Source organism: Bos mutus, chromosome 1 (assembly GCF_027580195.1).
Source record: "Bos mutus isolate GX-2022 chromosome 1, NWIPB_WYAK_1.1, whole genome shotgun sequence".
Taxonomy (NCBI): Eukaryota; Metazoa; Chordata; class Mammalia; order Artiodactyla; family Bovidae; genus Bos; species Bos mutus.
Genome location: NC_091617.1, coordinates 8,760,026 through 8,776,007, shown reverse-complemented (window position 1 = coordinate 8,776,007; position 15,982 = coordinate 8,760,026). Strand labels below are relative to the sequence as shown.

At 39.5% G+C, this 15,982-nt stretch overlaps 1 protein-coding gene across 1 annotated transcript in view; it reads right to left on the bottom strand.

The window, feature by feature from the left end:
• CYYR1 (cysteine and tyrosine rich 1) overlaps positions 1 to 15,982 on the bottom strand; it is a 119,024-nt gene that overhangs the window by 8,353 nt on the left and 94,689 nt on the right. Inside the window, exon 3 of the mRNA XM_070367414.1 lies at positions 5,553 to 5,710. Within this exon, the coding sequence (XP_070223515.1) occupies positions 5,553 to 5,710 (158 nt within the window). The remainder of the gene's footprint in view (positions 1 to 5,552; positions 5,711 to 15,982) is intronic.

Below are 15,982 nucleotides of genomic sequence, written 5' to 3'. Positions count from 1 at the left end.
GAGTCTGACATGACTTGGCCACTGAACAACAACAATCCTGCCTCTCAGTCCTTTGGGTCTTTTGTCTTCAAAGGTCTTTTTCTCACTTTTATTGTAATCAATGATGGAACCATATTGTAATCTAACCAACACTTCTTATCTTTCTAGAATATACATCCCAATATATCTTGGACTTCCCTTGTGGCTCAGCTAGTAAAGAATCTACCTGCAATGCGGGAGACCTGGGTTCAATCCTTAGGTTGGGAAGATCACTTGGAGAAGGGAAAGGCTACCCACTCCAGTATTCTGGCCTGGAGAATTCCATGGACTGTACAGTCCATGAGATTGCAAGGAGTCGGACACGACTGAGCGACTTTCACCTGGATTTCTGATTTACTGACAGCCTTAAGCAGATTAATTTAAACTGACATCACTACCTTCCTGTCTTCATGTCTTTCTTCATTCAGCTTAGATTTATGGTCCATCAATAAAATTACCTCTGTGCATCTATCATCAAATTTATCTCCTTCTTTCCCTGCTGCTTGACAAAACTCCAACCCAACATTTTGGCTATCCTACATCTGTATCTAGGAGCTTAATATGCTTAGAGAAAAATGCACAATTGTGCCAACTGATCTCACTTTAAATGCATGACTATATCCTTAAGTGTGGAGGCCCTTGGCATTGCTCTGAAATTGTGCATTAGGCATCTCACCACCCCTCCATTCTCCGAGACTACTGTTTCATGATTTTTTTTTTCTTTCTCCTTAATTACAAACTCCTCAAAATCACTTTCAGCATAAAACTTACTTTTTATTTCACTAGATAGATACAATTGGAAGATACAATAGATACAATTGGAAGAGACCATCCTCTATCACCAAATCCTTTGTTGAGTACATGAGTCACAGTGAAAAAAATTGTTTAATAATCTATCTACCTATCTAACTTCATCATTAGCATTATCATCCATCTGTCTATCTGCTATGTATCAATCAATCAGTGAATCAATAATCTACCTACCTAACTACCATTAAGGACTCTAAAATGTATTGATACTTCAAATCTCCATTTTCTTGATAGCATTATAATCCCTAGTTTTCCTTTCATTGGCGTTTAATTTTTATATCTTTGACAAGCCTTTTTCTTATGTTTTATCCATATTATTTCCTTTCATATATGCATTATACAAACCCATTTTTTAAAAGGAGGTTAACATAATCACTTTCTTTTGTTTATACTGAGGTTTGGAAAAGTCATGGAAATTTAAGACTTGATAAATAATTCTTATTTTCACACTGATGGTTTTTAAAATAGTTGTAATTAAACAAGGCTCAGGACATGCAAGGTGGCAGGAATACAAAACTATTTCAAAAGGTCACTGTGCAACAAAGGGTTGGATGTGGCAGATCACTTTTCCTTGGTAATCTCCTCCCAGTGCAGAATAATAATGTTCACTGCAGGGTTCCCCACTAAGTACTTTCAACAAGAGATACACTAACCTTGACTAAACTATTTTCTACTCATTTATGGGGCCTCCCAGCTGTAGGACTATGTCATAACTTGAGGGGTTATTCAATTATCACAGGGTTAATTAATTACTGTGGGTGAAATCATTGTATACATCCACTGAATGAGAGATTTTTGAAAAGCATTCAATATTACTCTGTGTTGTTTCCTGATCCTTTAAGTGAAAGCTTAATTAGTGACTTTATGAAGGAAATGAGAAGTAATCAAGCAAATTATGTTTTTGAGGGCCTAGTCTTTTTACAGTGAGAATGCGTCCACCATAAGGCTTATTATGTTTTCTGCGTTATTCAGTTCCCAGAACAACGCATTTACTGAAAAGGCAACATGGCTGTGATCTGCCAGTATAAATAATGCCGGTAGAATAGTGTTTAAAACACATTTCCATGGGTGGAAGAGAAATCTCAGACCCAAGAAGGCAAAACATCACATTAAAACATTTTACTTTTTCTAGTTTAATTTTATAAAGAATATTTTTAAATGTTTTAAAAATTAATTTTAATGATCCTTTTTTTTTTATCAAGGAAAGTGAATCTGGAATATTATCTACAAGGTGTTTCTCCTCATCTTCTTTGGTTTAATGTCTCTGTCAGACTCTCCTCTTCTCTTGGGTTATGGGTTGACCAGTAAAAATGGGGAGATTTGAAAAATTAAAAAGAAAATCCCCCCTATTTTTTTCTTATACTGTAGTTTTAACATGGTCATATTAACCCTAACCATAATCTTAGTAAATGGGAAGTTTCAGAATTAAGAATTGCTTTTGTAGTGAGTTGGAGAAGGCAATGGCACCCCACTCCAGTACTCTTGCTTGGAAAATCCCATGGGCGGAGGAGCCTGGTAGGCTGCAGTCCATGGGGTCACTAAGAGTCAGACACAACTGGGCGACTTCACTTTCACTTTTCTCTTTCATGCATTGGAGAAGGCAATGGCAACCCACTCGTGTTCTTGCCTGGAGAATCCCAGGGACGGGGGAGCCTGGTGGGCTGCTGTCTATGGGGTCACACAGAGTTGGACACAACTGAAGTGACTTAGCAGTAGCAGTTTGTAGTGAGTAAAAAGTATAGTATATTCCAGGGTGGAATTTAAGGTTAATTGTCTAGGTATTAATACAATTAAATCAGATTTTGTCATGGCATTCATTCATTCAGCCATATCTACTGAGTGCCTGTTACATGCCAGTTCTGGTCTTGTACGCTTGGGATTGAGACGTAAATAAAATTGACAACAATGCCTGCCTCATGGAGCTAATGTTCTAGAAAGAGGGGAAGAACAATAAATAATAAACATAACCATTAGGTGAACTATATGATATCTTAGAAGGTTAAATGAAGCATGCTGGACAAGGAGTAGAGCAAAAGGATGGGTTCATGTGGGAGGTGAGACGCCTTACAATCTTAAGGAGGGTGACTGAGGAAGGCCTCATTCATAAAATGACCTTTAACAAAGACTTGAATTAAGTAAAGCATTGATGCTTTTGAACTGTGGTGTTGGAGAAGACTCTTAAGAGTCCCTGGGACAATAAGGAGATCCAACCAGTCCATCCTAAAGGAAATCAGTCCTGAATATTCATTGGAAGGACTGATGCTAAAGGTCCAATACTTTGGCCACCTGATGCGAAGAGCTGACTCATTTGAAACGACCTGATGCTGGGAAAGATTGAAGGCGGGAGGAGAAGGGGACGACAGAGGATGAGATAGTTAGATGGCATCACCGACTCAACAGACATGAGCTTGAGTAAACTCTGGGAGTTGGTGACGGACAGGGAGGCCTGGCGTGCTGTGGTCCATGGGATCGCAGAGTCGGACATGACTGAGGAACTGAACTGAACTGAATTAAGTAAGAGATTCAGTGTTCTAGGCAAACCCTAAGATGAGAGCGTGCCCCGTGTGTTCATAGAACAGCAAGAAAAAGTGTGAGTGGAGCCAGGTGGTGAGAGGGAGAAAGAAGTGAAGTCAGAGAAGTACAAAACAGGAGCCAATTCAAGCACTGCCTTGAGAGCCCTGGTAAAGAATCGACTTTTTGGATAAAATGAGAAACCACTGACTTTGACTCTTCCTCTGGGGACATGGGGAGCCACTGAAAGATTCTGAGCAGAGAAGTGATATGATCTGACATTTAATCATCTTAAATGGGTTCAGTCTGCTACTGTGTTTAGAATAGACCCCTAGGGGGCACAAGTGGATGCTGGCAGAGCAGCTAGGATATCACAGTCATGGAAATGAGAGTTGATGGTGGCTCCCACCAGAGAAGGAATGGTGAGAAGTAGTCATATATACTGTTTACATTCTGAAGGTGGAGCTGAGAAGTTTTCCTGGTAGACTGCATGCAGATGTCAGGGAAAGAGAGGAGTCCAGGATGACGCCAAGGTTTTTGGCCTGAGCCGCTGGACAGCTGGCGATGCCATCAGTTAAGATGGTAAAGGATGAATGGAGGAGTGTCTAGGGGGATGATCAGAAGTACAGATTCAGACATGTTACATTTGAGATCTATCTGTTAGACATCCAAGTGGATAGTTCAACAGGCAGTGGGGTCAAATGAGTGTGAAATTCAGGAAGGAGGTTTAGACTGGAGATACATAACTGGGAGGTATTTATCATGTACATGGTCCTTAATATCATGAGGCCAATTGATACAACTAAAGAAGTAAGTCTGGATACAGGATAGAAGACACAAGAGTGAGACTTGAGGCACTCTAACACGGAGATACTGGAGAAGGGGGAGAACTAACAAAAGACTTCAGAGGAAACGATCATGCTGATGTTCATCTGAAATTTGCTCCCTCAAGGCGACTGTGATAGGTAAAAGATTAAGAAAGGAGAGACATTGTTAGGGAATTGATACACAGGGCAGACCAGATGTAGAAACTACCTTCTTCCTTTGCTGTAAGGGGTGAGAGAGAGGACATGAGTGTATGAAAAGTGAAAGTGAAGTCGCTCAGTCATGTCAGACTCTTTCGGACCTCATGGACTGTAGCCCACCCGGCTCCTCCATCCATGGGATTTTCCAGGCAAGAATACTGGAGTAGGTTGCCATTTCCTTCTCCAGGGAATCTTCCTGACCCAGGGATTGAATCCAGGTCTCCCACATTGAGGGCAGACTCTTTATCGTCTAAGCCACCAGGGAATCCCTATATGTGTGTGTGTGTGTTTGTGTGTGTGTGTATACATATATATGTGTGTATATATATATATATGTTTAAATATATATATATGTCTAAATATATATATGTATATATATTTAAGTGAAAGTCACTCAGTTATGTTCTACTCTTTGCGGCCCCATGGACTGGGGCCCGTCAGTCTCCTCTGTCAATGGAATTCTCCAGGCAAGAATACTGGAGTGGGTAGCCTATCCCTTCTCCAGGGGATCTTCCCGACTCAGGGATCGAACTGGGGTCTCCTACATTGCAGGCAGATTCTTTACCAGCTGAGCTATCTACATATAGACTTAAAAATACTATATTGAAAGCGAAACAGCACTTTGTTTGTGAATTCATATGTGTACAATATATTTATATGTGGAATTTCTGGAAGATTCTCAACAAATACTTGTCAAATTACTAAAAATTATGGTTTCTCTTTGCTGATAATTTTAGTGTTATGTTAAAACCATTTTCTTGCATAAAGAGGACACATAAAAACTCTCTTCAATACTTTTTTTCTAGACACACATACCTGTTGAATCAGATGCCAGTTTAGTCAGACATGTAACTTGTTCTTTCTGGATAATTATTTGTCAAAACTCACTGGCAGATAGACACAGTAGGTGTGAATTGTCTATTTCTCTTAACTACGGCAGGTTGGCAATTGTAGTCAATAATACAACCATTGAACATATGAATATCCTCAAATAGGAGGTAGATATTATAATGCAGATCTAAGTAACCTCCACTGAAAGTTAGAGCTTCAATCTACATTAACTAAGAAGCATCCTACATACTTGGGGATTATTCCAGTGAGAATCTTTAATGATTCTTCTCTCCCAGAACCAGAGCACAACTAACACATCTGACTCCTCCTTCAGAATTAGTAAGCAGTATTGCATACCAGGGTAAGAGGAGATGGCATTGATGTGGGTGGTCCTGATGACACCCACCCGGGTCCCACGGTTGTTTTTCATGCACATGCAGATACATATGGCAATTCCAGCAATGACCCCCATGATGAACACGATTCCAAATACTATGCCAGCAATTGCTGTGCCCCTAAAAGAGAAAAGCAAAATTACATTTATTTAAAAGACTCATAGGGATTCCTCAGCCTTTCAAATACAGTTCCAGGAATATATGAAAAGTGCCCTTTTAGGAAAGTTCTTAAGAATAATGTTAAAAAAAAAAACCCAAAACTCAAGTTTTTCAGTTAATAATTTCCTTTCTAGCATTTTCTCTGCTTCTCTTTCTGGAAACCTATTCTGAAATAAGCCTCTTATTCTCCTGGATAACTTCTCTGATTTTTCTTATCCCTATTTTCTTGAATTACTTTGTGGGGAATTTCATTGACTTTATCTTCTAAAATTTTACTGAATTCTAGAATTTCAGCAATCATATTTTTTGCTTCCAGGTGCTCTATCTTATCCTTTATTTCACTTCCTTTTTTTCATAGTGTCCTTTTTTGCTTTTATGGATGCAATTTCTTCTATTAATCTCTAACGTACTCATGATAATATATTTTTTGAGACTATTTTTTCCTATTTCCTCTGTCCTGCCTAGGCTCCTTTTTGTTGATTGTTTACTTTGATCTGTTTGACATTTTCCTTAAATGTCTACTGTGGTTGTTGTTCAGTCACTAAGTTGTGTCTGACTTTTTGGAACCCCATGGACTGCAGCGCTCCAGGCTCTTCTGTCCTCCAATATCTGCCAGAGCTTGCTCAATGATTCCTGAATCTACTCCTATGTTAAAATTTGTGGGTTGGTATTTCAGCGTGCAAAGTCAGTACTGGACAGATGAACCCCACAGTAGGGGATCAACTGAGGTTAGTTCTCATGTTTTGTTTTTCTTTTGGATTGTAGATTTTACTCTTTAAAAGGATCCTCCAGTTTCATACTTGGGGAACATGAACTGCACTGGCTGCCAGTTTCCTGGAGCCTAGAGTTTTATCCATAAGAGTATGAACTTTAAAAAAATCCTTGGGCTTTCATCTCAGAGATTCAGTCTCATTCTGCTGTGACGGGGGAGGCTTTCAGGATAAGTCTTTAGTAACAAAATCTGTGCTTTAAAAGCATGACTTCTAAAGCCAGACTGCCATGATTCCAACTGTAGCCTTGGGTAAGCTTGGGCAAGCTGCTCAATGCCCCAGTTTGGTTATTAATGAAATAAAGGTCAGCTTGGTGCTTTTCTGACTCTCCTCTCGAATTCAATGTCATGAAATAACTGTGTTCCTGGATTCATTGGTCATGTCAATAAGGTCCTATTCTCAAGTGCTATATAAACAGCTATCCTGTACTTTTATAGGACAGGTCCATGATCTCCCATCCCAAGTCCTTGGGTCTAGGTGTGTTCATAAGCCAGGAGTGTTCAGATTTTGGAAAGGGAATATACATATACTGTATATTGTATGATATTCCCACAGCCAGCATCTGGGGCATAACACATGAACATTTCTGAATATTAACACTTGGATGACATGGAAGCTATAAAAAATCCCAGGTTCATTCAGGTCCAGGCTTGCCACCAATTGTACTGTATAAAACCTTTACTTTTCAGGTTCTTTTTTTTTTTTTTTTTTAAGGATTTCAGAATTGCAGATAAGGAACTGTGGACCTATCTGTATATACGCTTTGCAGTAGAAATCTTCTCTTTATGACTTTCACCCACTCACTTAAAAAAAAACAAACAAACAGAATACTCCATTATGCATTCCAATAGACTCCTTTAAAGTATTCCTACACAATTTTAACTTTGTTAGTAAATTATGAAAGTAGAACATGAGATATTTGGATGGGCTATTAGCAATTAAAGAATGACAGAGTCTAGCAGTTCAGTAAATAAATCCTTTCAAGGAAAAAGATTTATCAAAGGAGATAACGTGAAATTAAAAAAAAAGTGATCTGGAAACCTCTTTTTCATTGTAATTTTTAGGTCTAAATAAGATTAAATTGGAGGGCTTAATTCATGTCCCAGAAATAATCAATGGCCCAATTATTTAGGCGTAGAGTTTCCAAAGTGTGTGCTACGGAAGCTAAGACATCAAATTGAGGCATATTTATATTCATTAATTCCTCTTTAAATATAAAAAAGTAGAAAATCAGTCACATTTTATTTTCTTGTCATCAGCTCTAGCAAAAGTGTCTGCTCTTGAGGTCAGTAATGAGGTTGCAATTAATGTGTTAAGAGGTTTTTTGATTAAATCATGATTTTCATGTCCTTGATACTTTGATACCCATTAGCAATTATAAGTTAGTTACTTAAAACATGGCAAGTATAAAATTTATAGCATTATTTACTCAGTTATTAAAAAATAAACAGTATATAAAATATTTGGTTTAGTCATCTGTTGGAAAGACAGTCTATTAAGTTGAGAAATTTGACATCATAAAATCCTTGAAAAAATTTAGGGAATGTATTTTTTTGAAAGTAAGCATTACAAGGTTTGCATATTTTTTCTTTTCTAAACTTCTAATTTGAAATAATTATAGATTCCCAGGAAGTTGCAAAAGTCGTGCAGAGAGGTCATGTGTATCCTTCACCAAGTTTTCCCCAAAGGTACATCTTAGGTAGTCAAAGTGAAAAGTGCAAGTCGCTTTTAGTCGTGTAGCCCGCCAGACTTTTCTATCCATGGAACTCACCAGGGCAGAATACTGGAGTGGGTCGCCATTCCCTTCTCCAGAGGATCTTCCCAACCCAGGGATCGAACCCAAGTCTCTGGCATTGCAGGTGGATTCTTTACCCTCTGAGCCACCAGGGAAGCCCTAGATAGCCAAAGTACAACATTAAAACTAGAAACTTGCAATTGGTATAAAGTGTGTGTAGGGCTTCCCTGGTAGCTCAGCTGGTAAAGAATCTGCCTGCAATACAGGAGATCCTGGTTCAATTCCTGGCTTGGGAAGATCCCCTAGAGAAGGGATAGGCTATCCACTCCAGTACTCTTGGGCTTCCCTGGTAGCTCAGCTGGTAAAGAATCTGCCTGCAATGCAAGAGACCTGGATTAGATCCCTGGGTTGGAAAGATCCCCTGGAGAAGGGAACAGCTACCCACTCCAGTAGTCTGGCCTGGAGAATTCCATGGACTGTGTAATCCATGGGGTCACAAAGAGTTGAACACGACTGAGTGACTTTCACTCTCATGATTGGTTCTATGTCCTTTTAACACATGCATAGATTTATGCAACCATTTCAGTAAGCAAGGTACTCTTCAATTACCACAAAATATTTCCTTGTGCTCCTTCTTTATAGTCATACACACACCTACCACCATCAATAACCCCTACCACTAATCTGTCCTCTCTTTCTATAATTTTGCCATTTCAAGAGTGTTATACAAATGGAATCACATAGCATGTGACTTTCTAAAACAGTCTTTGCTTCACTCAGCATGATGTCCTGAGAAGCCATCTTGACTTTCATGTATAGCAATACATTCCTTTTTATTACTGTGTAATATTCCATCAGATCAGATCAGTCGCTCAGTCGTGTCCGACTCCTTGCGACCCCATGAATCACAGCACGCCAGGCCTCCCTGTCCATCACCAACTCCCGGAGTTCACTGAGACTAGCATGGCTATAACCTAGTTTATTAAGCTGTTACTTATTATAGGACATTTTGGTTATTTCTAGTTTTGCCTTTTCCATTTGTAAAACTGCTATGAACAATTACATACTGGTTTTTATGTGGACATAAGTATTCAGTTCTCCAGAATAAATGCTCACAAGTAGGACTGCTAGGATATACAAGCATATATTCTATTTTAAAAGAAACTGCCAACTATTTTCCAAACTGACAGTACTATTTTACATTCCCACTAGCAGTGTAGGAGAGATCCAGTTTCTATACATCCTTGCCAACATTTGACATTGCCATTATTTTTTATTTTAGCTATTTTAGTAGGTGTGCAGTGATATCTCATTGTGACCTTAATTTACATTTCCCTTTAGTTAGTGAAGCTGAACATTTTTTAATGAACAGATTTGCCATTTCTATATCTTCTTCAGTGAAATGTTTCCTATCTTTTGCTCACGTTCTTATCGGATTGTTTGTGTTTTTTCTGTTGAATTTTTGAGAGTTCTTTGGATATCCTGGATATGAGTCCCTTCTCAGATAAGTAAATTGTAAGTATTTTCTCCCAGCTTGCAGCTTGCCTTTTCATCCTCTTTATAGAGTCTTCGGCAAAAGTGAAAGTTTTTCATTTTAATGAGTCCAATTTATCAATTTTTTTCTTTTATGAACTGTGCTTTTATTGTCATGTCTAAGAACTCTTCTCCAAGCCCTAGTTTCTGAAGGTTCTCTTATGTTTCATTATAGTTTTATGCTTGATGTTTAAATCTATGATCCATTTTGACTTAATTTTGTACATGGTGTCAGATTTAGATTGAGCTTCATTTATTTTGCGCATTGATATCCAACTACTCTGGCACCATTTATTGCAGACACTATCCTCCTTTCATTGCCCTGCTTTTACACCTTTGTCAAAAATCAGTTGGCTTGCTCTTTGGGTGTGTTTTTGGGCTCTGTGTATTTTCTTGTTGCTGGATAGGGTGTTTTATAAATGTTGATTAGCTTTTGTTGGTTGATGATATTGTTCAGTTCTTCTATATCCTTGTTAATCAATTCTATATCCTTGTTTCTGTCTGGTTCTACTAATTGTTGGTGAAGGATGTTGAAGTTTCCAACTATAATTTTGGGTTTCTGTGTTTCTCTTTTATGTGTTTTGCTCCATACATTTTGCAGCTTTTCTGTTCTGTCTAGACTTCACACTTGACCTTTCTTGACAGGCACTTGGGTGGAGTGGTTTGTTTTTTTTCCCTTATGGTGTTTGGCTATAGTTAAATTAGCTGAGTTGTTACTGTCTAAGAATTTTCTGTTTTGCTAGACTGTTTCTTTCTGGGCCCTTTGACTGAAGAGATCAGGTTTTTGTTGGGGTTTTTATCTGCTTCCATTGGTATCTATGGGTTTTCAGTTTCTTTACCTATAAACCTGGGAGAAATGAGTCGAAAAGAAAACCCAGGGAGCTCACTATTGTGTTGGTCTTCAGCCCATGGGGTTCCTGGCTGCTCTGCCTTCTTTTCTTCACCTTTCAGAATTTTCTTGTTTGTTTTATACGTAATATCAAGAGTTTTAAAGTACTCAGAGGGAGGAATAAGGAAATGTGCATCTACTCTAAAAAACCCAAAATATTGCAATATATGGTATTGTTTAAACTGTAAAGTGATTTTTTAAAGTACAATATAAAAACATCCTTATGGAAGAGATTAAAAATGGATGAATAACCTTAAAAACATAGTTTTCAATATTACTTGTGTTTTTAGGGAAAAACTGTGTCATTTATTTATATATATATATATATATATATATCTCCTGTGATTTTGAGCTTTTCCTATACATATTAAAGTGAAGTGAAATGAAGTCGCTCAGTCGTGTCCGACTCTTTGTGACCCCATGGACTGTAGCCTACTACGCTCCTCCGTCCATGGGATTTTCCAGGCAAGAGTACTGGAGTGGGTTGCCATTTCCTTCTTCAGAGGATCTTCCTGACCCAGGGATCAAACCCAGGTCTCCCGCACTGTAGGCAGACGCTTTACCGTCTGAGCCACCAGGGAAGATATACATATTAAAACTGGTCCAAAATTTTTAATACACATATTAAGCTAAACTTTTGCACTTGGTCACTCAGTCATGTTTGACTCTTTTCGACCCTTTGATTGAAGCATTCCAAGTCTCCTCTGTCCATGGGATTCTCCACGCAAGAATACTGGAATAGGTAGCCATTTCCTCCTCCAGGGGATCTTCCTGACCCAGGGATCAAACCCTTGTCTCCTGTGTCTCTTGCATTGCAGGCAGATTCTTTACCTGCTAAGCCATAAGGGAAGCCCCTAACCTTACCCACACTTATTAAACTATTAGGGACTAGTCCACAAAATTCTTTCTCTGTAATGAAAGTATTTCCTAAAGGCACCTGTTAATCCCTTATTCAGATCAAACCTGAAAGGGCATTTTTCTTGGGAAAAGAAAGAAATATAACTTCTTTTTGGTGTTGTTCTTTTTAATTTTAATTGATGACTTTTTGGATTATAAAGCATAATTCATGTAAATATTTATATATGCAAAGAGAAATTTCTATTTTCAGGGGACTACTGCAACACCTTTTATGAATTCTACAGTTTCACAAGTAATTATGCTTTCGTGCTTTTCATAATTTCACATGAGCTCGGTACTAAACAAAAGCATTTAGTTCACCAGGCAAAATATCAAAGGTTTGTGAACAAATTCTTCTTTTAAACATCCATTATAGTTATTTATTATAGCGAATGACTTTTTTACTCAATTTAGTCTAAGGGAAGGTGAACTATGGCCATGAACCAAATGGGGCCCACTGGTTGTTTCAGAAAATAAAGTTTGATTGGAACAAAGCCAAATCATTTGTTGACCTGTTGTTTAACTGTTCTGATGCTAGAATGGCAAAGCAGAGCAGTTGTGACAGAGACCACGTGGGCACAAACCCTAAAATATTTACCATCCTGTGCTTTATAGAATAAGTGTACTGAGTTCTGATTTAGTTCACTTGTGAATAAATTAATGCTGCCTTTCCGTAGATGATGTTTTGTGAAACATGGCAGTAACAGAATAGTAGCAAAGCAAGCACTAGCATATCCCAGGGACGGCGGAGCCTGGTGGTCTGCTGTCTATGGGGTCGCACAGACTCGGACATGACTGAAGTGACTTAGCGGCAGCAGCAGCAGCATAGGCAAGACAATTTGTACTGAAAAGTGAAAGTGTTAGACTCTGTGCGACCCCAAGTACTGTAGCCCTCCAGGCTCGTCTGTCCATGGAATTCTCCAGGCAAGAATATTGGAGTGGGTTGCCATTCCCTTCTCTAGGGGATCTTCCCAACCCAGGGACTGAACCCAAGTCTTTCCCGCTACAGGCGGATTCTTTACTGTCTGAGCCACCAGGGAAGCCTCATTTCACCACAGAGCATGAGTGGTGACGGCTAACACTGTGGTGTAATAAATAAAAAGTAAACATTTGGGCTTTGTCCCAGGCTCTTGACACACAGTTTTTAAAACCTTCAGAATCTCCTAAGTGACTGAAGTGTCTTTTGTATGCTAAAGAGATCCCTGGTGGCCCCTAGAAACCTTAAACAGGGGGTCTGGTCTCCAGAAAGACCAAAGCATAATTAGAGGGTTGGAACGTTCAGTCCCAATTCTGACCTCCAGAGAAGGGATGAGAGGCTAGAGACTGAGTTAACCATCAGTGGTAAATACTGTTTTTTTTCTTTTTGAATTAATTTTTATTGGAGCATAGCTTCTTTACAATGTTGTGTTAACTTCTTCTGTAAAGCAAAATTGGTCAGTTATACATATACATATATCCCTTGCCTTTTGGACTTACAGCCCAGGTCACCACAGTGAACTAAGTCGAGTTCCCTGTGCTACACAGTATGTTCTCATCAGTGGTCTATTTTTAATATAGTATCAATAGTGTGTATGTGTTGATCCCAGTCTCTCAATTCCTCCCACCCTCCCTTTCCCTCTTGGTACCTATATGCTTGTTCTCCAGGTCTGTGTCTTTAATTTCTCCTTTGCAAATATGATCATCTATACCATTTGGTAGATTCCACACATATGCATTAGTACCCAACGTTTGTTTTTCTGACTTACTTCACTCTGTATGACATTCTCTAGGTCCATCCACATCTCTACGAATGACTGGAGAAGACCTTTGAGGGTCCTTGAACTTCAAGGAGATCAAACTTCAGTCCATCCTAAAGGAAAGCAGCCCTCAATATTCATTGGACGGACTGATGCTGAAGCTGAAGCTCTAATACTTTGGCCACCTGATTCGAAGAGCCGACACATTGAAAAGACCCTGATGCTGTGAAAGACTGAGGGCCAGAGGAGAAGGGGACAGAGGATGAGACAGTTGGTGGCATCATCCACTCAATGGAAATGAGTTTGAGCAAACTCCAGGAGATAGTGAAGGACAGGGAAGCCTGGCGTGCTGCATGCAGTCCATGGGATTGCAGAGTCCGACATGACTGAGTGACTGAACAACAACAACGTCATCAATCGTGCCCACAAAGGAAACCTCCATTAAAATCCCCTTTTTTATGGGGGTTCAGAGAGCTTCCATGTTGGTGAACACATCATGGTGCTGGGATGGTGGTGGGCCTGAAGAGGGCACAGCAGCTCTGCAACTCCACTTCCCCTCACCCAACGCTTTGCTCTATGCATCACATTCCTCCCCTCTGACTGTTCATGAGTTGTATCCTTTATAATCAACTGGTAATAAATGGCAAGTAAAGCATTTTCCAAATAGGAAAAGGAGTACGCCAAGGCTGGATACTGTCACCCTGCTTATTTAACTTATATGCAGAGTACATCATGAGAAATGCTGGGCTGGAAGAAGCACAAGCTGGAATCAAGATTACTGGGAGAAATATCAACAACCTCAGATATGCAGAGGTTCCCTTATGGCAGAAAGTGAAGAGGAACTAAAGAGCCTCTTGATGAAAGTGAAAGAGGAGAGTGAAAAAGTTGGCTTAAAGCTCAACATTCAGAAAACTAAGACCATGGCATCTGGTTCCATCACTTCATGGCAAATAGATGGGGAAACAGTGGAAACAGTGTCAGACTTTCTTTCTTGGGGCTCCAAAATCACTGCAGATGGTGATTGCAGCCATGAAATTAAAAGACACTTACTCCTTGGAAGGAAAATTATGACCAACCTAGATAGCATATTCAAAAGCAGAGACATTACTTTGCCAACAAAGGTCTGTCTAGTCAAGGCTATGGTTTTTCCAGTGGTCATGTATGGATGTGAGAGTTGGACTGTGAAGAAAGCTGAGCACCGAAGAATTGATGCTTTTCAACTGTGATGTTGGAGAAAACTCTTGAGAGTCCCTTGGACTGCAAGGAGATCCAACCAGTCCATTCTAAAGGAGATCAGTCCTGGGTGTTCTTTGGAAGGAATGATGCTAAAGCTGAAACTCCAGTACTTTGACCACCTGATGCAAAGAGTTGACTCATTGGAAAAGACTCTGATGCTGGGAGGGATTGGGGGCAGGAGGAGAAGGGGACGACAGAGGATGCGATGGCTGGATGGCACCACTGACTCGATGGACCTGAGTTTGAGTGAATTCCGGGAGTTAGTGATGGACAGGGAGGCCTGGTATGCTGCGATTCATGGGGTCCCAAAGAGTCGGACATGACTGAGTGACTGAATTGAACTGAACTGAAAGCATTTTCCTAAGTCCTATGAGTTGTTCTAACAGTCAGACCTGAAGGAGGAGGCTGTGGGGATCCCTGACTTTGTAGTCAAGTTGGGTGGAAGTGTGAGTAAACTTGGGGACTCAATACTTTTGATTGACATCTGCAAGGAGGGCAATCTGATGAGACTGCTGGGTGATGTGTGTCAGAATTAAATAGAATTATAGGACCTCCCCAGTTAATATGAGAATTGGTTGGTGTCAAGAGGAAACACATCCCACAAGCTTTCTTCTCTGTTCTCCAAAACTCTTTGCAGATGCATATAAATATCAGTGTGCATTGTTTAGCTCCGTGGATGATTTTTGATCCTTTGCTGACAATGGAAAATTTTTGAAGAAAATTATAGATTGAAATGTGTACCAAAATGAGACTTTATAATCAAGATATTAAATGTACTTGTAGTGGCTCTGATGTACTGGGAGACGGGGGTTTATAACAAGGCTCAGAGTTAATATATTTTATTCCACAAGTAGCTTTTCATAAGTAAAAAGGATACTGATAATGTTGCGATTGTTACAATAATATTTACAACACATTTAAACCTCAGTACTGTTATACACCAACTTAAAAATACATATATCTTGACATGGTTTTACTATTAATTAATGTTTACAGTAAATAGTAAATATGAAAAGAATGCCATTAGGTTATTTCTCTTCTTTCTCTGACATACAAATTCATTTTATAAAATAGCATAATATAAAAGACTTATGAATATACCACATGATAATTTAATTACATCAGTCCCCATTAAATAGGGGCTTCCCTGGTGACTTGGGGCTTTCCTGATAGCTCAGTTGATAAAGAATCGGCCTGCAATGCAAGAGACCCTGGTTCAATTCCTGGGTTGGGAAGATCTGCTGGAGAAGCGATAGGCTACCCATTCTAGTATTCTTGGGCTTGCCTGATGGCTCAGCTGGTAAAGAATCCACCTTCAATGAGGGAGACCTGGGTTCCATCCCTGGATTGGGCAGATCCCCTGGAGAAGGGAAAGGCTACCCACTCCAGTATTCTGGCCTGGAGAATTCAATGGACTGTAGTCCATGGGGTCACAAA